Raw genomic sequence first — 23,500 nt, forward strand, 5'->3', positions numbered from 1 at the left:
AAAAAAAAAAATTCCGGAAGAAGAGAACGAGAAAAATAAAAACTCATATTGAATTCAAGAAACTCACATTCCCGAAAGACAGTGCGAAAGGAACTACGAACTACGAACAATGGATATAACATAATCACCGGAAATACCAATATAGTTTCAAAACTACCGTATTTTCACGGATATAACGCGCGCGTTATACGCGTTTTTACGTACCGCGCATACCCTTCGCGCGTTATATGCCTGAGTGCGGTATACAAAATTTTTTTTACATATTTCACACCCCGCCCGACGCCCGATTCATCATCCGGAAGGACGCTCGCACCCCCACCGCCCAACCCGACCATGTGCCTCAGGCCACGCCCCCAGGTGGGACCTAAGGCTCCAGGGCCTATTCTGATTGGCCCACGCGCCTTAGGCCCCACCAGTAGGCGGAGCTTTAGGATGGATGGGCCAATCCGGCCTCATTCCTTCGTTGGCTGCCTGCCGGACAGGTGGGTTTGGCTCCCGTCTGTCCGGCCAACTACCAAAGGTACGGGGAAGGGGGGTGGGGGGGGTCGTGGGGGTCGCCAGGGGGATCGCGGGTCGGCTGGGGGGGCGGTCGGAGGTTCTTGGGGGGGCGGTCGTTGGGGGGGAGGGGGATTTGCGTCGAGGGCAGGAGGGCCTGGGATCCCTCCTGCCCGTAATGTAGTGCGGGGTGGGGTTAGGGGGTCGCCGTGGCCAGGAGGATTTGGGCTCCCTCCTGGCCCGATATTGTCGGGGAGTAGGCGGTCCTTCGGGGTGGGGGTGCGAGTGGTCCTGCCGAGGGGGGAGAAGAATCGGACATCGAGGGGGGGCATCAGGCTTTCAGGATGGGGACAGACCTTCAAGGGGGGACAGGACTTCAAGGGGGACAGGCAGACCTTCAAAGGGGACAGGCAGGGCAGTGCACCGAAAGTCAGGGCGGGTGAACGGTGAGTCGGGGCAACCAGAGGAGAGTAGGGGAGGGCGAAAGGAGAGTCGGGGTGGCCAGAGGAGAGTCGGGCAGCATGCGCGGTATACCCATGAGCGCTGTATACAAAAGTTTCCGTACATACAAGTGTGGTTTCTGCGCGCTATACCCGTGTGCGCGTTTTACACGGGTGCGCGTTATATCCGCGAAAATACGGTAATGGAAGTACAACCAAATGACATCGATACATCATATAACTGTTATATATTTACTTTCCAAAATGGATTAAAACCCAGCTCTTGATGTCTTTTGGATTACATCGGGAAATGAAGAAAGAAGAGGAAACGGAAGACTAGAACAGACTACTACTTACAAGAACAAAATTTGACTAAAACATACTCGCTAATCCCTTTTTATAAAGGGATTCTCCTCTCTTCTATTTTTGGCGAGATCCGATAAAAGAAGAATATATAATATAACCTAAAAGGATAGTGACATATGAGGATGGTATGTGCTTCTGTGGTGATTTCTTCCATGAGGGAGGGCTCTCTGCTCGTGAATTCATCAAACGCGTATCATTGTGTTCCCATCATATTTATAATATGATAGTACTATATAAAATGAAATATAGGTTTTGCTGATTAGCTGTTTTTAAAGGTTTTTAAATGTAATAATATCATATTAACAAAAAAGTAAATAGAAGTACAACAAAAAAGAAATTAATATCTTTTCCTTTAGATATATTCTAAGTTACAAGGATATAATTATAGAATATAGAATCTTAGGATTTCTTTCATAATTGCAATAAATTTGAATTGTATTGTATCATCAATATAACAATATATATTTAATATTATTTATTTGAACTTTATCTTAAATATTTAATGATTTAATTGATATTTTATAATAAGAAAAGGTCTTTATGGAGTGTTTTATTATCGATCTATGATGCGTGATTCCAAGTATACACAATTTTTAATTAAATGGGTGGGTGGGGAGGGGGGGAGGAAAAGGAAGATGGGGAAAAATAATATAAATTTTAGGGATAAGGATTTAAAAATAAGAAAAGAAATTTATGTTAAATATGTGCAGATGTCTGATCAAAAATTTTTTATTAAAATTCAAATCAAAATTTACTTAATATATTAAATGGCGATCAAAATTTTTTCCCTTAACGTCAATGGTCTAAATCACCCTATTAAAAGGAAAAAAATATTAAGTTTTCTTCAAAAGCAAAATGCGGATATTTACTTCCTGCAAGAGACACATCTTACAGGGTTTGAATCTAATAAACTAATTGGGGGTTGGGTTTCCAAATGTTTTTTTGCTCCTGCTTTAGGGAAAAAAGCGGGAGTAGCTATTCTTATAAATAAGAAATGTATAGCAGACTTTAAGTTAATAAAATTTGATTCATTAGGAAGATGGGTACATATTAAAATGGATCTGAGAAGTACAACCCTGGATTTATTCAATTTATATGCTCCTAATTCAAATCAAATGGAGTTTTTCAAAAATATTCAACAGATATTACTACCACTGGCTGCTTCTAATTTGGTAGTAGCAGGAGATTTCAATGTGTAATGGATCCTATTTTGGACAAAAAACCAAGTAAAATTATGAAATCTTTAGGATTAGACAATTTAATACAATCTTGTAATTTAGTTGATATATGGCGTATCCTTCATTTTAATGATCGGGAATATTCTTTTTGTTCACAGGTCCATAAATCATTTTCAAGAATTGATTATATATTTGTTTCTAATAATATAGCACAAAAAGTAATAAAAACAATTATTGATCCTATTATTATTTCAGATCATGCTGGAGTGTGGATTGATATACAGAATGATATATCAGCTTATTCTAAACCAATTTGGAGATTTGATAATGCATTACTTGCAGACATGAAATTTATAGAAGATATTAAAATAAAAATACATGAATTTTTTCAAATTAATAATTCGGATAATATAAATATTGAAACTTTATGGGATGCTTATAAAGCAACAATGAGAGGAAATATTATATCATATTCTGCATATATGAAAAAACAACTTAAAAAACAATTTATAGAATTGGAACATGAAATTAAATTATTAGAACAAAAATTAATTGATAAATGGGAATATGATACATTGCAGAAATTATTAAAAACAAAAGTTAAATATAATGAGATTTCTTCTCAAATTGTAAGGAAAGATATGTTCTGTCAGCAAGTACAGTATTATGGAAATTCAAATAAAGCTGGAAGATTATTAGCAAATTTCATTAAAGCAAAAAAAAAGAAAATCTAAGATTATAGCAATTAAGGATAAACAGGGCAATACACACACTAGCAATGAAGATATAATAAAACAATTTCTTGATTTTTATAAGGATTTATATACTTCTGATACTTATGAAAATAAAGAACATGATGGTATAGAATTTTTAAAATCATTTCTTGGACCAAATATTCCGGATCATATAAAAGGAAGTTTAGAAGAACATATATCTTTAAAAGAAATAGAAATAGCATTGAAAGCTCTTAGAGTTGGATCCGCTCCAGGTGGAGATGGATATACTGTTGAATTTTATAAAACATTTCAAAATATTTTATTACCTTATCTATTAAATTTATATCAATATCAAATAAATAATGGAAATATATCAGGAACTATGGCTGATTCTGTTATAATTGTCTTGCCAAAACCAAACAGGGATCCAACATTGATAACAAATTATAGGCCTATATCTTTGATGAATGTAGATGCTAAATTAATTGCTAAAGTGTTGGCTATAAGATTAGCAAAAGCTCTTCCTTTTATCATTGATGTACACCAAACAGGATTTGTTGCTAAAAGACATTCTTCACATAACACTAGATTAGCATTTCACTCTTTAAATTTAGCAAAAAATTTAAATGATCCAGCTTTTCTAATATCATTAGATGCAGAAAAAGCATTTGATAGAGTGGAATGGAAGTTTATGTATCAAACTTTAGAATGGTTTGGTGTAGGACCAGGCTTTATTAAAATGATTCAAACATTATATAGCTCCCCTGGAGCAAGATTAAATATAAATAATAACTTATCTAATAAATTTAACTTGCTAAGGGGAGTTAGACAGGGTTGTCCTTTATCTCCCTTACTATTTGATATCGTTCTAGAACCCTTATTAATTGCAATAAATCAAACTAAGGGAATAAAGGGAATCACATTTTCTAATTGGGAATTTAAATTATCTGCATATGCAGATGATATTTTATTATATTTAAGAGAACCAGAAGATACCATTCCACATCTACTTAACTTAATAGAAAAATTTGGAAAAATTTCTGGTTATAAAATCAATTGGGAAAAATCTGAAGTTCTTCCAATTAACATCCATTGTACTAAAGGATTATTTAACTCATTTTCATTTAAATGGAAAGATGAAGGAATAAAATATTTAGGTATTCATATAAAATCTACAATTGATGACACAATAAAAGAAAATGAAAAACTTTTATTAAAGAAAATAACAGAAATGTGTGAGCAATGGAATCCTTTACATCTTTCTTGGTGGGGAAGAGTCCAAACAATTAAAATGATGATTTTACCTGTGGTTTGTTATCAAATGAGTATGATCCCAATATTTTTTCAGGGGTCATTTTATAAAAAGTTAAACAGTGTGCTTACAAAATTTGTTTGGTTTGGGAAAAGACCCAGAATCGCTTTAGCATCATTACAAAAAACAATCAAGGAGGGAGGGGTAAATTTTCCAAATTTCTATAGGTATCATCAAGCCTATATATTAAGACAGGGTATGTATTGGATCCTCCCAGATCTCATGGAAAATATACCCGATTGGTTATATTTAGAATGGCGCCTCATGTTCCCTTTACATCCAGAACATTTCATTAGTATAACAATGCCTAAAAGATATAAAGATCACAGAATTCTAATAGATAACATTAAGATTTATAAACAATTTATCACCAGATCCATTGGCTAAATCTTTAAATCAATCTATTTGGGTAAACTCCAGGATCAAAATTGGTGGATTTAAAATAGTATGGAAACAATGGATAAAAGCAGGTATACGTACGTTAAAAGATGTAATATTAAATGGATCACTGCTTAGTTTTTCACAGTTGCAACAAAAATTTGAATTAGACAAAACACAATATTTTAAATGGATGCAATTGAAGCAGGCGATTCAGGAAGGGTTCCCTGAATGGAAGAATCTTGACACTCATTATAGTTTACCAATCCTTTGTTTTCAAGCGGATTTTCTAGGACACCAAGCCGCAAAATGGTATAAGATTATATATGGATTTTTAAATAAAAAAAAAAAAGGACAGGACTTAGGGACATTTGGAGTATTGAGATAGGACAGACAATTTCTGCATCTCAATGGCAAAAATTTTGGTCCTGGAGAATACATACTACAAGGTCAGCATCTATGAGTCAAACATGGTTGTTTTTATTACATAGAATTTTATGGACCCCTACGAGATTACAGAAATTAGATAGTAATAGATCTAATAGATGCTGGCATTGTAAGATAGAAGTGGGGACATTGGACCATTTACTATTCTTTTGTCCCTGCATTAATTCCTTTTGGAAATTAATTTGGCCCCAAATTAATAAACTATTAGATAATCACATTGGACTATCATATGATACAATATTATTTGGAACAGCAATGAGAACACAAAGTCCGATATCAGCTAACAATAATAAACTTTTATTAATTCTAACAGGGGTTGCCATTCAGCAAATTACTCAGAACTGGAAAGATTACACTAAATTAAACTACACTTTCTGGTGGAATTCGACTTGTCATATATAAAATGGAAAAAGTATTGGCATTACAACAAGGTTATATTAAAAAATTTAATAAAATATGGGGACCATTGACAAATTTTTCTAATGATCAAACATCATAGCACATATATAGAACATATAAAAAGGGAAGGGAGGGGAAATTATTGTAATAATATTAAGATATATAACTCTGATAAGGGGGAGTTAATTTACAATGTAAGAACAATTATTAAAAAATTTCAAGTGTTTAATATAAATGAATGTAATACATGTATTTCACTTGTTGTAAGAAATTTTAAAAAAAAGAATAAAAAATATATTGGAAAAAAAAAAAGTTTTGCTTAGGTTAATACAGTGCCTGCAGGGTGATGCCATACTGAGTCACACGCCGGTGCAGTTTTTAGCTGTAACCACTAGGGGCACTGAGGAGTCCTGTTGCTAGGCTCTGGTGCCAGTTACAATATACATGAGTATCCATTATGATGAAATACCACACATAGATAGCAAGGATTCAAGATGGCGTCGAGAACAGACGCCTGAACGGGAGGCAGCGAGTCACTGAGTCTTTCTTAGCACTTACCGCAGCGGATTTCTGACCCGCAATGGGGAAAAGAAAGGGGACAGTTTGCCCTAACCCTCTGGTGTCTGGCACCCTGCAGCAAACAACTCAGCTGACGATTTTAGCTGCCTTCGCCCGCTCAGCCATGGAGACTCACTCTACTTAGGAGGTGAGCCCCGAGTAAAGATCTAGAACAATTGCTTTCGCCCACTACTTATGAGGAATTCAGGAAAAGCCTAAAAACACATCTGTTCCTGAAGTATCTAGACTGCTGACCCATACATCTCTCTCCTCAATAACAGTTCTCTTGACCTATCAACCACTTGCTTTCACCTCTTTTAAGTTCAATCAATTTGTACCTTCTTTTATTCTTTAGTAAACTGCATAGAACTTCACAGTACTGCAGTATATAAATTGTTATTATTATTATTATTATCGGGAGACCTTGGCGCTGGAGCTGCCCGGATGATCCTGAGTCCGGAGCAGAGGTCGACTCCTCCCCAACCCGGAAGTCTGGTGGTGCAGGGAACTGCAGGAGTTCAGCAGCCTGATGAGGGGAATCTGGACTCCAGCAGAGGAGGGACGCATTGCTGGAAACTCAGCAGGAAGGTGTTGGTTTGAAAGTTCAACTAACCCCCACTACCAGTGAAGAAGAGGTGAGAGGAACTTCTAGAGGGAACAACATTAGTTTTGGGGAGTTGAAAAGACCAGAAAAGATTGATAGGGAAGTGCTGTGGCAGACTATATCTATAATGGACGCCAACCTAAAATTGAGTCTTTCAACTATAAAAAATGATTATGGAACTATCTATTCCAAGGTGGAACAGCAAGGACTGCAACTATCTAAATTAAGTAAGAAATTGGAGAAACAAGAAAAAAAATGTGGAGAAAGTAAAGACTGTCCAGTCAGACTTGGATAAAGATAGATCATTCATTTCTCACAAGTTGGAGAACTTTGAAAAAACTCACTTAGGAAAAATAATTTAAGATTTTTAAATTTTCCCAAATGACCAGTTATCTCCCCAGTGGAGATGGCGAGAAAATATTTCCAAGAAGTCCTAGCCATCCCTTTGGAAAATTTACCTCCAATTGTTAAGGCTTATTACCTGGATATAGAGACCTCAAGGGGAGTCGATACCTAAGGAAAAATCTAAGGACAACGTTGATCTGTCTTTATTTCTGGAGAGTTCTCTTGAGGTGATTACAGATAGAACCACTCTTATGCTGATGCTAGCCTTGGAAAGTGATAGGGAATATGTTTTATGTTTATATTTCCATCATATAAATGACATATTTTTGGACTCAAATGTTAGAATTTTTCCAGATTTAGCACAGAAAACCCAGAGGCGTAGAAAGGAGTTCTTGGCCTTGCGGCCTAGAATCCTGGCCCTTGGAGCTACTTTTTTTGTTAAAATTTCCAGCAAAATGTTTTATTTCCTATCAAAATAAAAAAACGCTGCTGCTGTTTGTCTGCATGGCACTTTATCTTAAATCTATTTTGGATGTTTTTAATTGTTTTAAAGATATTTAAAGTTTCAGTTAAGTTTTATTTTTTTACTTTGCTTTTATTTTGTTTCCAGCTGCTCTTACCACCTTTTCTCTGCTGCCGCTATGCAGCGGCACGTTCCAGGCTCCGCCCCATCTGGTACATGTCATTTAAAGTTGAGCACTTTGCGGCGCACGCCGTAAAGGAGCGCGCTTAAGGAGCAAGTCTTGCTCCTTAATGCGCTCCTTTGTGCGATCTTGCAGTGCGTCTTGAAAAAATTGATTTTAAGCAATCACAAAGTCTTGAAGCCTTATTTAAACAGAGCTACTTCTCTCACCTTATTATTTTTTCTATTTTTAATTATTTCGCCAAACTCTAATATAACTTTAACACATACTCCTTCTGATCATCTTATTATTATGGATAATTCTCCTTTACCTATTCAAGTGATTTGGGGAAACAGACCACCTAAATCTGATTCTAATCAAAATATTCTTCGCTCTTCTGAACGTTTAAAGATTAAACTGTTACCTTCATTCCCTGATTCGTCAAACAAACATTTCAATATAGGTTTAATTAACATCCTCTCTATTAAATCTAAATATCACCTAATAAAAGATACCATTATACAACAATCCCTGGACATATTATGCCTAACCGAAACATGGCTTTCCAATGGTGAAGAGGCCTATCTATCCTATGCCTGTCCTCAAGGATTTTCATTCTTTTACAATCACCGTAGCAATAAGAGAGGAGGAGGATTAGCAACAATCTTCCGTGATTCTTTATTATTACAAACTGATTATTCTCCACCTAGCTCCACTATTGAATTCTTACAATTTTCCTTACTGATTAAACCAAAGACCGATATACTACTGATATATTTACCACCCCCGATATCCTCTGACATTATTACACAACTTCAATCTTTACTCTTTGATTTTGGTAGCTCTACTCTAAACCCCCTAATCTTGGGAGATTTTAACATTCATTTTGATGATCCCAATAATAATTATACAAAAACTATTCTTTCACATGTAAAACAATTAGATTTATATCCAGTAATATCTCATCCAACTCATCAGGCAGGTCATACAATTGATATGGCCCTAATATCAACAAATGCAAAGAAAAATCTATTTTTAAATAATTGTCTACCAGTTCCTTGGTCCGATCACTATTTAATTTCGTTAACATATATTTCTTCTCATAGTTCAAATCATAAAAAACAACAGACAATTAATTTTAGAAACTACAATAAAATTTCTGCTGATTTAATCCTCTCCTCATTCAACCTAGATTTTACTAAATCCAACACTAATTCCTTAGAGGATTTAATTAATTTATGGAATATAGCCATAACATCACTTTTAGATGAAATTGTCCCAACACAAACAAAGATAATCTCTGCACGCAAAATTCAAAATCCCTGGTTTTCATCTGAACTTTCTCTCATTAAACAACAAGTAAGATCCTCAGAGCGTAAATGGAGAAAAAATAAAACTCAAATTAATCTACAATCATTCAAAGAGCAAGCTGTATACTATAAAACAAAAATAAACCAAGCAAAGATGCAATATTATTCTGATAAAATATTTAAAGCCAAAAATCCGTCAGTATTATATACAATATTAAATAGAATAACAATCTCAAATGACAAAGAAAAACCAGACGAGATTAGTAACACTCTCACCGCCCAAGAACTAGCAGACCATTTCTCTGAGAAAATCAAAACTATTAGGAAAACTTTTATAATAAATCAACAAGTCACCTATGATCATGAGCAGACTAATCCGGATTCTTTAATTTCAAGATGCTCTAAATTTAAACTTCCAAGTCTAAAAGACATTGAGATTATTTTCAAATCCATTAATATTAAGAGTTCGAAAGCAGATTTAATTCCTCCTTTCATCCTAAAGCACTATTTTCATATTTTTGGACCATTTATTTACACACTAATTACTGAGAGCCTGAGCCAAAGTATAGTTCCAATGGCATGGAAAAAATCAATCATTCGTCCCATCATTAAAGATAAAAATGCTAGTTATAATGATCCAACTAATTACAGACCTATAGCCAATATCCCCTTTCTGGCAAAGCTAACAGAAAAGATAGTCTTTAATCAAATCTCTGATTTTGTGGAAAAAACCAATGTTCTTCATCCCAATCAAACGAGTTTTAGAGAACACCACAGTACAGAACTAGCATTGATAGGTATGACTACTTCCATCCAATACTTCCTTGAACATCATTAAACCACTTTATTAATCTCACTTGATCTCTCTGCGGCTTTTGACACGATTGATCACCAACTTCTTATAGACAGACTTCAATCTATTGGGGTCACTGATCAAATTCTTTCATGATTTATATCTTATTTAACAGATCGCTCTTCCTCTGTCCTCTTTAAAGACTCAAAATCTAAATCTACATCAACTACTTTCGGAGTTCCTCAAGGGTCTATTCTCTCTCCATTATTATTTAATATTTTTCTTGCTCCCTTAATTACCTTATGTCAATCTGTGGGTTTTCAAGTTTTCACATATGCAGATGATATTCAACTCCTGCATCCAATAGATACTAATAAAATATCTGATATTCAAGAGATCAGCGAGAAACTTGACCAGGTTCATCAATGGCTAAATACAAATAAACTGGCTCTTAATATAAAAAAAACAATCGTGATGCTTTTTCCATGGAAAGAAAACTCCACACTCATTGCTCCTCTCACCATAAAAAATGTTCCACTACAAATAGTTAATAATACAAAAATTTTAGGGGTGATTTTTGATTCCAAACTGAATTTCCATGACCACATTAGTAATACTGTTAAAACTACTTTCTATAGATTACGTAGGATTAGGTCTATTTCAAAATTTTTATGTCCAAGATCATTAAATATTCTTATTCACTCTTTAGTGATCTCTAAACTAGACTGCTGTAATGCTCTTTTTAAAGGTATATCATTAACTGAACTCAAACGTCTACAAATTATACAAAATGTTTCCATAAAACTCATCACCAAATCCAGAAAATTCGATCATGTTACACCTCTTTTAAAAAACGCACACTGGCTTCCTGTTATCCATCGGATAACATATAAACTTTGTTTTCTTACTTTCAAGTCTCTACTGTATAAGACTCCTGCATTCATACACAAATTATTAATACCATATCACCCAAGCAGAACCTTAAGATCTATTGAACAAAATTTACTGACCATTCCATCACTGAAGATTATAAACACCAGACGGCAGTTTATATTTTCGGTAACCGCACCACAGACCTGGAACGCTCTTCCAATTTATTTACGAAATGAGCAAGATTTGGTAAAATTTAAAAGTAATTTAAAAACATTCCTTTTTAACGATGCTTTTAATACTTAATTCAATAATTTCTAAAGTCAGTAATTTTATTAGTTTATACCTCAGTGCTAAAATGTTTTCCCTATTGTGTTTTTCCTTTGTTTTGTTTTTCTTTAATCAAATATATTTAAAAACCCTATCTTACCCTATGTATTGTAAATATGTATTAGTAATTTACCCAATGTAATTATTTATAGTCTGTACTGTTTGTTTCTTATTAACTATTTTTTTTAATATGTCCATCGCTTTGAATTTGATTAAGCGATTAATCAAGAAAAATAATAAACTTGAAACTTGAAAACTTGAAAATAAAAATTTTCTTTTTTTTTTTAGCCTAAACAGTTATTAGATTTTTTAGGACCAAAAGAAGGGTTGGTTTCTTAGTCCATTGATGAATGACCTGACTATTAGCTGTAGGGTGGATAACCATTGCTGTTACTCTAATTTAGAATAATTTGTTCAGTTTATTGAAATGTATTTCCTTTCTTGAATCCAATATTTGTGGACTAAATAGCTGATTGTATTTCTAATATACACTTAGGTGTATTTATATGTTAACTTTTTTCTTCTTATATATTCTGATCCTTTGTCAAGATTGTTATGCTTGATGAAAATATAAAAGGATATAAATAAAAAAATTAAAGAAATACCACACATAGATAAACTCACAACAGAAAAGTAGTAACTAGTGCCTCTGCAATTTCATACTTCTACTTTTACTAGAACACTGGCAATAAAACCTTCCTTTTTTACTAAGGGCTCCTTTTACTAAGCTGCGATAGCGTTTTTAGCGCATGCAGAATTTTAGCGCACGCTATGTGGCTAGAACTAATGCCAGCTCAATGCTGGTGTAAGCATCTAGCGCGTGCGGCAATTCTGCGTGCGCTAAAAACGCTATCGCAGCTTAGTAAAAAGAGCCCTAAGTGTAAAAAGACCCATTCTTCAAATTGGTCTGAATTCTTTCTTCTACTGTCAATTGTGTAAGAAGGAAGGTACCAAAGCAGTGCCTAATTTTTTCCACTGTTAATCAATGGCAAATATGGAATGTGTACCTTCAGGTCTCCTGAAATGTTAGCTCCAGCCAAGATACCAGTCGCTGATGGGAAAAAAATAGAAAACATTCCAAAGAAATGCCCATTTTCACCACGCCAGTTTGGAACAAAGTTTTCTGCAAATATTTCAGCTGAAAGAAAAAGGGATTGCAATGAAATATCTAGTAATTCACAAAACATGATTAACCAGAATATCTACTTTTAATTCAATATAGTGCATGCATTGTTATCTTAGAACATGACTTCAGTGATATCCAAGAGAAAGCAATGAGCCTGAATTAGTAGCATATTAGTAGCATGGTAGAATATCTTTGCTAAGTGAAGTCTGATAATTTACTATTTGAATTGTCATTGTTTGAGTGTGTCAAAATATTAATAGGGTCAGTATTAAGCGGGATGTTTGCCACGGTTCACGGAAGTTTCGCCCCCCACATTTCGCCCCCAGCAATTCGCCCCTCACATTTCACCCCCCACATTTCGCCCCCAGACACATTTCGCCCCCACACATTTCGCCCCCACACATTTCGCCCCCCGGATGTTTCGCCCCCACACATTTCGCCCCCACACATTTCGCCCCCGCCTTTGAAGGGAAAAAGAAATCCGTCTCGGAGCGCAAATCCTTACCTCACGGGCCCCCAGTCCAGCTGCTGGTGTGTGCGCGAGCGAAGCCAAGGGGGGGAGGGGCCAGAGCGAGACAGCGTCCCGCCGTTCCACGTCCTCCGTGCTATGTGTGTCATGCACACATGGAACGTTAAACAATGGCCACATAGCAAAGTGTAGCTGCTGGTGTGTGCGCGAGCGAAGCCAAGGGGGGGAGGGAGTCGAAGTCTGGGGATGAAGGGGGATCGGGGCTTGGGCCAGAGCGAGACAGCGGAACGGGAACATGAGCTGTGCGCGACCGAAGCCAAGGGGGGGGGGGGGGAGTCGAAGTCTGGGGATGAAGGGGGATCGGGGCTTGGGCCAGAGCGAGACAGCGGAAAGGGGACATGAGCTGTGCGCGAGCGAAGCCAAGGGGGGGAGGGAGTCGAAGTCTGGGGATGAAGGGGGATCGGGGCTTGGGCCAGAGCGAGACAGCGGAAAGGGAACATGAGCTGTGCGCGAGCGAAGCCAAGGGGGGGAGGGAGTCGAAGTCTGGGGATGAAGGGGGATCGGGGCTTGGGCCAGAGCGAGACAGCGGAAAGGGGACATGAGCTGTGCGCGAGCGAAGCCAAGGGGGGGAGGGAGTCGAAGTCTGGGGATGAAGGGGGATCGGGGCTTGGGCCAGAGCGAGACAGCGTCCCGCGAGCGTACGCCGCGCGCCTCCGACGAGCCGCAGGTCCGCCGAAAGGGAACATGAGCTTATCCCGCTGGAGCGCGCTGATAAGTGCAGCAAGGCCTGAAGTAGGGGAAAACGCTCAGGGGCGAAATGTGCGTGGGCGAAATGTATGTATAGTCGCCAGTGCTAAATTCGGCCAATCTGGCGCCAATGACTTTGCAAAATTCACCAGAGCTTAACCGCCAGCGCTTCTATAAATATGACATGTTCTTGCCTCTTGGTCATTTACTCCTTTCGATTTCCTGATTAACTGATCTGTGTAGTGATTTATTTAGTTATGGAATCAGTTCTTTCAAAGCGTGGCAAGAAGAAGCTAGTTTACGAAAATCATATTTATGTATTCTCTAAACGAACAGCAGATGACAGCCATGCTATTTGGGTATGCGAAAAGCGGTCAAGGTGTAAAGGACGCGTTTGGACTGAAGGAATTGATGGCGAAGTTGTGAAAATCGTAAATATACATAATCATGCAGCACAGGCAGCAAGGCCTGAAGTAGTTCGATTAATCAATGAGGTTACTTCCAGGGCAAGGTCGACACAGGAGACGCCACAGCAGATTCTCAGTGAGGTCATTTCAGGCAGCCATGCAAACGTTGGAGCGCTTCTGCCTAGAAAAGATTCGCTAAAGAGATCAATTCGATCGTCAAGACAAGTCGAGGGTATGCCGCGGCTGCCTCAAACCATTGATCAACTCGTCATCCCGCCAGAATTTCAGGAGATCATTATCAATGGCGTCCAACAGCAATTTCTTTTGTGGGACTCGGGTAACCTTTTCTCTTCAAGCTATTAGCATTATGTACTCGTACATGTAGGCGTTATTTGCTTTATATCACTTTGTGGCACATAAAATGGCCCAAAATTTCTTAATTTATTAGAATTGGTCAAACAAGTATGTCTGAGTCTTCTAAGCCGTTTTAAGCGTTATCTTGAATTATTGTTGCTATATAATCTTCCACATTTAATTTTACTAAATTACTTCGTACAATTTTTGGTAGAATTTTAGTAGAATTTGTGAAACATTCCATTAACGTAATAGCTCAAAAAAATGAAGAAAAAATATTTTTTTTGTCTTTCGGAATTTTTTGATGCCAGCGAATAGAGCTCGTCGAAAAATGGTGTTTTTTCTGCACCCCTGACTATTTCTGACCCTTTTTTGGACTTTGAAAAGCCCATGTATGTCCCGTCCCAACTGAGGGGTTTCCTCCATCCACCGCCTAAATTTATGCCTAAATTATTTTTATTTTTATTCAGGGAATGGAACCAGCCGAATATTGATATTTGGAACGAGGGATAATCTCCACTCGTTGGCACAGAGCAGTGAATGGTTCGCTGATGGCACGTTTTCTACTGCACCAGCTTTGTTCGAGCAGCTTTATACGATTCATGCAGTTCACGGTGGTGTCATCATTCCAGCATTGTACGCGCTGTTGCCGAACAAGACCCGAACAACCTATCGACAGATGCTGCAGCAGCTTAAGAATATGCAGCCAGGTCTCCAACCGCAGCAGTTGATGACCGATTTTGAACAAGCTGCAATTCAAGCGTTTGAAATCGAGTTTCCTAACATGGAGAAAACAGGCTGCTTCTTCCACTTGTCGCAGTCAATATGGCGAAGAGTTCAGAATGAAGGATTGAAAGTGCGCTACCAAAATGACCACGAATTTGCCCAGTGGATCCGCATGATACCAGCTCTTGCTTTTCTGCCTCCGGCCATTGTTGTGCAATCATTTGAAGAGCTGCTGGACGATCCCAAATTTCCAGAAGAAGCAGTACCCATTGCCAACTATTTCGAGGACACCTACATTGGTCGAATGAACCGAAGAGGACGCCAGAATCCATTGTTTCCAGTTGTGTTTTGGAATGTTCATCAACGAACGTTGAAAGGCCAACATCGGACGAACAATGACGTCGAGGGCTGGCATCGCAGCTTTCAAGAAACCTGCGGCTCACTTTTCCCCAATATATACCGCTTCATCAACTGCTTGAAAAGACAGCAAGGCCTTCACAATTTTGAAATCACGCAGATTATAGCAGGCAATCCTGTCAATGCGCGAAACAAGAAATACGCGGCTATTTCTGCAAGAATTCGGCGTATTGTGGAGGACTTGGACAATCGAAATTTGATCGACTATCTCAGAGGAATAGCATACAATTTTGAATTTTGATTGACGTTCGTGCTTCTGACTTTTAGGTTCACTTTATCACTGTATTTCATTTTAGTTGTTATTTGACTGTGTTGTGTTTGGACTGTTATTTCATTTGACATGTTAGTTTTTGTTCACTTTATCACTTCATTTTACTTGTTATTTGACTGTGTTGTGTTTGGACTGTTATTTCATTTGACATGTTAGTTTTTGTTCACTTTATCACTTCATTTTACTTGTTATTTGACTGTGTTGTGTTTGGACTGTTATTTCATTTGACATGTTAGTTTTTGTTCACTTTATCACTTCATTTTACTTGTTATTTGACTGTGTTGTGTTTGGACTGTTATTTCATTTGACAGGTTAGTTTTTGTTCACTTTATCACTGTATTTCATTTTACTTGTTATTTGAATGTTATTTGACTGTTTTGTTTAGCACAGTAAAAAATTAAAAAAATTAAATGATAAACATCACAGAAATCAATGACTTCGCTCTGGGGATAAAGGAGACATCTCCACCAAATTTTCGATTTTTGAAACAAATCACCATTTTAACATGATAAAATAAAGCAAAAAAAGTAAATTATGTATTTTGGTCCTCTCAAATTCTGAAAAATCCTGTTTTGGTCCCGGCGGACCAGTGACTTCTCTGACAAAAATCAGGTAAAAAATACCTACTTAATCATTTTAACTTTTTTTATTTTATTTTTTCATCATTTTAATCCGGGGGCATGAAGAGAAAAGTTTACCCGAGTACCACAAAAGAAATTGCTGTTGCGCTCCAACGTTTGCATGGCTGCCTCAAATGACCCCAAAAAAGAATCTATGGCAACATGAACCCACTAGAAGAACTTGAGCACAGTGAAAATAATGCTTGAGGAGAGTGGAGAGACGGTACCATGCAGTGAGAGTCGGGTGAGAGCACCGATCTGCAGTTGGATTTTTTATGTTTTTGTTTTAAGTTGAAAGCTGGATTTTTTATGTTTTTATTTTAAGTTGGTGCAGTTACCATTGCTTCCCTTCCTAAGGTTTAGTTTAGTTTATTATTGTATCTATGATCTATTATTTATAGAATCCAGCCATAAGAATATAAGAGCAGCCATTTAGCCCAGCCTCTTGTTTCCAACAGTAGCCAATCCAGGTCATGCCCAATATATGCTCTCTGCAAATGGTGTGCACTCTTCACAGGGAGCGCATATTCTTCATGGTGCATAAAAGAAGCCAAAATGTATACAAATTTCAAGTTTATTTAGCTTTGATATACTGCGTTAATTACCAAAGAGGTTTACATTGTACAAAATTTAAAATATAAGTAAAAATGGGGTAGTAAAAAGACAGACTGCATGGTATTAAAGACAAAACACGCTAAAAGGGGAAAATGGTTGGGACACATTGCATAAAAAGAAAGGGGCATGGGGAAAAGAAGAGGGAGAAATGGAATGTCTGATATGTGGCCATTGTTTAACGTTGTCTCGCTCTGGCCCCTCCCCCCCTTGGCTTCGCTCGCGCACAGCTCATGTTCCCTTTCCGCTGTCTCGCTCTGGCCCAAGCCCCGATCCCCCTTCATCCCCAGACTTCGACTCCCTCCCCCCCTTGGCTTCGCTCGCGCACACACCAGCAGCTACACTTTGCTATGTGGCCATTGTTTAACGTTCCATGTGTGCATGACACACATAGCACGGAGGACGTGGAACGGCGGGACGCTGTCTCGCTCTGGCCCCTCCCCCCCTTGGCTTCGCTCGCGCACAGCTCATGTTCCCTTTCCGCTGTCTCGCTCTGGCCCAAGCCCCGATCCCCCTTCATCCCCAGACTTCGACTCCCTCCCCCCCTTGGCTTCGCTCCGAGACCGATTTCTTTTTTCCCTCAAAGGCGGGGGCGAAATGTGTGGGGGCGAAATGTGTGGGGGCGAAACATCCGGGGGGCGAAATGTGTGGGGGCGAAATGTGTGGGGGCGAAACATCCGGGGGGCGAAATGTGCGGGGGCGAAATGTGAGGGGCGAATTGCTGGGGGCGAAATGTGGGGGGCGAACCTTCCGGATCCCGTTTGCCACTGCTTAAAGATATCACTGGGCAGATTTTTCAGCTAATCTGTAGGTTGCAGTACTCCATATGCAGTTGTAAACTCATATAGATGAGTTCAGCCTTTGATCGTATCTATGAATGATTTTTTTTCCTTGTTGGGAAACTTGCTTGTTATCTTCTGTTTGTTTTATACTGTGTCTTATGACTTAGTTGTGCGTTTTATTATGTATGTTTTATTGTACCCTACACAGAATTTTTGGATGCTGTGGGTTATACATTTTTAAATAAATACCCAAGATAGACATACATCCCCTCCCCTCATCAAGAGTTGGCTCCAGGCTGTCCTTTTATTTCCAACATCTCCCCTTCTCTTCCTTACCATTCTGTAGTACAAAATAACCACGCATCTATCCCCATGCTGTCTAACATCTGTATCCTTCCTTTCTTTTACTCCCCCATATTGTTCAGTATTTATCTCCTTCCCTACCTCCCTTCTTCTTCTCATGGTCACCAGCGTCCCTCTCCTTCCCTCCCACCACAAAGTGTTTCCAACATGTCTCTCTTTCCCTCCCCATCCCATGGTTTCCAAAATCTCTTTCCTTCGTTCCTGCTCTCCCTCCCTTCCTCCACTGCTCCCTTCCCCACAAAAGCCCCAATTCTATAAAGGGCACCTAAGTCATTCCTAAAGTTAGGCGTGCTTTAGGCGTGCAATCTAAGTAGTTAATGAGCCAATTAAATGTCTTAAGCGATAATTGGTACTTAGGCATTTAATGGAGATAGACGCCACTTTGTAGATGCAGCCACAAGTTCATGGATGCCCATGTTTAAAACTCGCACCTAACTCAATAGGCATGGGTGTGGTTTGGGCAATGACTCATGGGCGGCCTTTGATTCATTTACATAACACTGAACGACCTAAGGTGTCCATATGATGTAGGTGAATGAAAACCAGGTCTACTTTTGAGCTTAGTTTGGGCTTCAAATAGATCTGAGTTCTATGGATGGAACTTAGGCACTCTTTGGACATTCTTAATGCAATCTGCTAAATAGCTCTCTGGGATTTATTTTTGCTTTATTAAGCTCAAAATACATTTAATAAGGCACCACATAAATGGGGCACTTCAAAACAGATATATTGCATGCAAAACTCTATTTTTGTGGACAAACAGCAATGCTATTTGCTAATTAGAGGAAACGATTTATTAACTGATGCACACCATACGCAAAACATAGCTTTAGTTTTCTTGCTAAAAAGCTACCCTTTTTTTGAAAGCACATGACAATATATAGATTGCATACAAAACTTCATTTGCAAAAGCTTAAAAACAGAAGAAAACAGATACAGACCTTAGTATGGCTTCTACTTCATTGCAAATGAAGGTTTGCAGCTGCACATTGGTGATCTCATTGCGAGATCATCAAGGTGCACCTGCAAGGTAGAATGCCACAATTAAAATATGTGCTGGGGGAGCTGGTTGGGATTTTAACTTATAACCTCTGGAAGAGGAGCACAGGGCTTTTACTTATTAAGCTATAGCAGCTTTCAGGCAGGTGTCTCTGACTGCCCTGTGATATAATAGCTTAGAGATGCTAGTTCTGTGGATAGCAATGCTTAATATAAAAGGATAATTTATACACTATGCTGTTTAAAATAAATGATGATCATTATGTTTGAATATTGTTTATTTTGGCATTATCATAGTGGCATTATCACAGAATTCCCCTCAAATCTGGTAACAACACAAGGATAAGGAGTAAATGGCTATCACCTGAACTCTGGTACTCATACTCTCAAGAAATCAATTGTCTGGAAACCTCATTCAGTCATTCATTTTTGATTGTTACAAATGTAGGCAGATAATTAGAGGCATACTGCAAGTTAAATATAAAATATAAATGAACAGTATTTTGAATCCTACATGCAGAGGATTGCCTACCTCGATAGCTGAAGAATCCTTTAGCTTGCTTCTCCTCTGATGCTGGGATCACAGTACCCACCAGATAGTTTGCAAAGGAAATCATTATCACAATGAAAAACAAAACTTGTGCCTAGAAGACCAATAGCCCAGTTAAATGGTAGATAATAATAATATTATCATCATAATAAAGATTTTATATACCATCATGACCCTTAGCTCTAGATCAGTGTCTCTCAAACTATGTGCCACGGCACAGTGGTGTGCCTCAAAGAGATTCAAGAAATTTACTTTATTTTTTAAAATTCCCTTCATAAGTATACAATATACTAGAATAGATTACATGTACATCATGTATACAAGAGTCTGTCAAATATTATGAACGTAAGGATATGACCGCCCAGAGAATCATTATTCTTTGACGCAATTGATCTTTAAAAGCTAGCAATTTTTAGTTTTAGTTTTCATGCAGTAGTTATCCTATTTGGATCTTCTTATCTTTGCATACTTGGATTTTCAGCTCTGACAGAAATTAAATTTAAAAAAAAAAAGAGAATGACTGCAGATGGTGGATGATGAGATGCGTGTTTGCTTGTCGACTATCGAGTCACATTTTGAGTTAGTTTGCACTCAAAAACAAGCGCATTCATCACATTGATTAGCAAGGCTGAGACACACTGCTCTAGATGGTTTACAATCAATGAGCTTAATAAAACTTGAATTAAACCCAACTTCAATCACATGTGATCACAGTAATTTTACATTAATGTGCGACCAGAACTGTATATTAACTCACTAATTTAAGTTTGGTAACTATTAATCCACTGTCATAGTAAAATAGGCAATTGGAATCCATCAATACTGGCTGACTATTGTTAGACACTGCAACGAGATGCACCAGATACTGAGTACAAACGAAAATCAGCAGGAAAACACTTTTAGCCATGGCAAACTATCACAGCGTATCAGAAACTTTGCATTAAAACATGTCAATTAAGGATACCATTGTATTTCTCAAAATTCCTATGTGATATAGTCAGTGGGAAATTATACTTGTGTTTATTTTGAAGGGGTCTATTATAATCACCAGTTTGTTTTATGGAAGCAAAACTTTTGGAAAAATTTGTTGTCCAGTTAGGTCTCAGAAGATTTATGAAATCTAGATTTATTTAAGTGTCAACTCCAGTGTTGTGCCAATTACTCATCAAAAGTAATTAATTACAGCTATTTTTTACTTCTCATCTTAAAATAATTTGTTGCAGTAATTAGATTGCCCATTTCAGAAAGTAGTTAATTACAGATAGCAGTTACCAATTTAGAGTAACTAATTACTTTTCCTTTACATTTGAACATGACATTAATGCAGCAGTTTTATTCAATCAAATAAATATTTTATTTATTATTCAATTTTCTATACCATTCTCCCAGGAGAGCTCAGAACGGTTTAGAACATAAGAACATAAGAAGCGCCATCTCCGGAACAGACCCTAGGTCCATCAAGTCCGGCGATCCGCACACGCGGAGGCCCCACCAGGTCTACGCTGGCATAGTTTTGGTCCCCATATCGCTCTAAGCTTCTCGTAAAGAGAAGTGCATCTAGCTTACCCTTACCCATGTCACTTCATGCCACTCATAAGGAGATGTACATCTAACTTACCCTTAAATCCTAGAACGGTGGATTCCGCAATTACCTCTTCTGGGAGAGCATTCCAGGTGTCCACCACTCGTTGCATGAAGCAGAACAATGACGGCACTCAATTTCAAAAAAGGAAATTATGATGCCATGAGGAAAATAGTGGGAAAGAAACTCAAAGGCAACATAGGGAAGACGGAATCCGTAGAACAAGCCTGGACCTTACTCAAGGAGACTATGCACGAAGCGCAGAACCTATGCATCCCCAAGTTCAGAAAAGGGTGCAAAAAAAATAGAACGAAAAATCCAGTGTGGATAACAAATGCAGTGAAGAAGGCAATAAGCGACAAGAAGGCATCGTTCAGGAAATGGAAAAAAGACCAAACAGAGGAGAACCAAAGAGTGCACAAACAACACCAGAAGGAGTGTCACCGAGTGGTTAGAAAAGCAAAAAGAGAATACGAAGAGAGACTTGCAGAGGAAGCAACAAACTTCAAGTCGTTCTTCAGATACGTCAAGGGGAAGCAACCGATGAGGGAAGAAGTGGGACCATTGGACGATGGTGACAGAAAGGGAGTAGTAAAAGAAGAGAAAGAGATAGCTGACAGGTTAAATGAGTTCTTCACGTCAGTCTTCACAATGGAAAATATAACCAACATTCCGGAACCCGAGGAGATCGTAATAAGAGACCAAGATGATAAGCTGGTCGATTTAGAAATAAGCCAAGAGGATGTACTTAAGCAGATTGACAGACTAAAGAACGACAAATCGCCAGGTCCGGACGGCATTCACCCAAGGGTACTCAAGGAGCTAAAAAACGAAATAGCGGAGCCATTTCGACAGATATGCAACCTATCTTTAAAAACCGGTGAGATCCCAGAGGATTGGAAAATAGCAAATGTCACGCCCATCTTCAAGAAGGGCGCAAGAGGAGACCCGGGAAACTACAGGCCGGTAAGCCTGACCTCAGTCCCGGGAAAGATGATGGAGGCACTGATCAAAGACAGCATCTGTGAGCACATCGAAAAAAATGGGCAGCTAAAACCGAGTCAACACGGCTTCTGCAAGGGTAGGTCATGCCTCACTAACTTATTGTACTTCTTTGAGGGGGTGAGCAGTCAGGTGGATAAAGGGGAATCTATAGACATCATTTACCTTGACTTCCAAAAAGCCTTCGACAAGGTGCCACACGAGAGACTGCTTAAAAAGATATGGAACCACGGGGTACAAGGGGAGGTCCACCGATGGATCAAGGTCTGGCTGGCAAACAGGAAGCAGAGGGTTGGCGTAAAGGGCCACTACTCAGACTGGAAAGGGGTCACGAGCGGAGTTCCGCAGGGGTCGGTGCTGGGACCGCTCCTGTTCAATATCTACATAAACGACCTAGAGGCGGGAATCAAGTGTGAGGTCATTAAATTTGCAGATGACACCAAACTATGCAGCAGGGCTCAAACCAGGGAAGACTGCGAAGATCTTCAAAAGGATCTAACACAGCTGGAAAAGTGGGCCGAAAAATGGCAGATGAGCTTCAACGTGGGGAAATGCAAGGTCATGCACGTGGGGAAAAAGAACCCGATGTTCACATACAAAATGGGAGGAACATCACTAGGGGTCAGCAACCTGGAGAGAGACCTGGGAGTAATGGTAGATGAAACACTGAAGGCATCAGCACAATGCGCCACGGCCTCAAGGAAAGCAAACAGAATGTTGGGTATCATTAAGAAGGGTATTACAACCAGGACGAAAGAAGTCATCATGCCGCTATATCGTGCAATGGTGCGGCCGCACCTGGAGTACTGCGTCCAGTACTGGTCGCCGTACCTCAAGAAAGACATGGCGGTACTTGAGGGAGTACAAAGAAGAGCAACTAGACTGATAAAGGGAATGGAAAAACTTCCATATACCGAAAGATTGAAGCAGTTGGGACTTTTCTCCCTGGAGAAGCGAAGACTTAGAGGAGACATGATAGAAACCTTCAAGATCCTGAAGGGCATAGAAAAAGTAGACAGGGACAGATTTTTCAAATTAAGGGGCGCCACAAGTACAAGGGGGCACTCGGAGAAATTGAAAGGGGACAGGTTTAGAACAAACGCTAGGAAGTTCTTTTTCACTCAGAGGGTGGTGGATACGTGGAACGCGCTTCCAGAGGCTGTTGTAGACAAGAAAACATTAAATGGTTTCAAAGAAGGTTTGGATAGATTCCTAGAAGAAAAAGGGATTGAGGGGTATAGATAGGTATAGACCATTGCTCAGGAAATGGGCCTGATGGGCCGCCGCGGGAGCGGACCGCTGAGCAGGA

General features: G+C 38.7%; 1 protein-coding gene across 5 annotated transcripts in view; it reads right to left on the reverse strand.

Moving 5' to 3' along the window:
* Positions 1-23,500, reverse strand: part of SLC12A3 (solute carrier family 12 member 3) — a 757,364-nt gene that overhangs the window by 504,715 nt on the left and 229,149 nt on the right. For all 5 annotated transcript variants that reach the window (XM_033941365.1, XM_033941364.1, XM_033941363.1 and 2 more), the window contains 2 exons: positions 19,590-19,701; positions 12,172-12,302 (listed from right to left, as the gene is read on the reverse strand). In XM_033941365.1, coding sequence (XP_033797256.1) covers positions 12,172-12,302; positions 19,590-19,701 — 243 coding nt within the window. The remainder of the gene's footprint in view (positions 1-12,171; positions 12,303-19,589; positions 19,702-23,500) is intronic.

This window comes from Geotrypetes seraphini, chromosome 4 (assembly GCF_902459505.1).
Source record: "Geotrypetes seraphini chromosome 4, aGeoSer1.1, whole genome shotgun sequence".
In the NCBI taxonomy this organism is placed as follows: domain Eukaryota; kingdom Metazoa; phylum Chordata; class Amphibia; order Gymnophiona; family Dermophiidae; genus Geotrypetes; species Geotrypetes seraphini.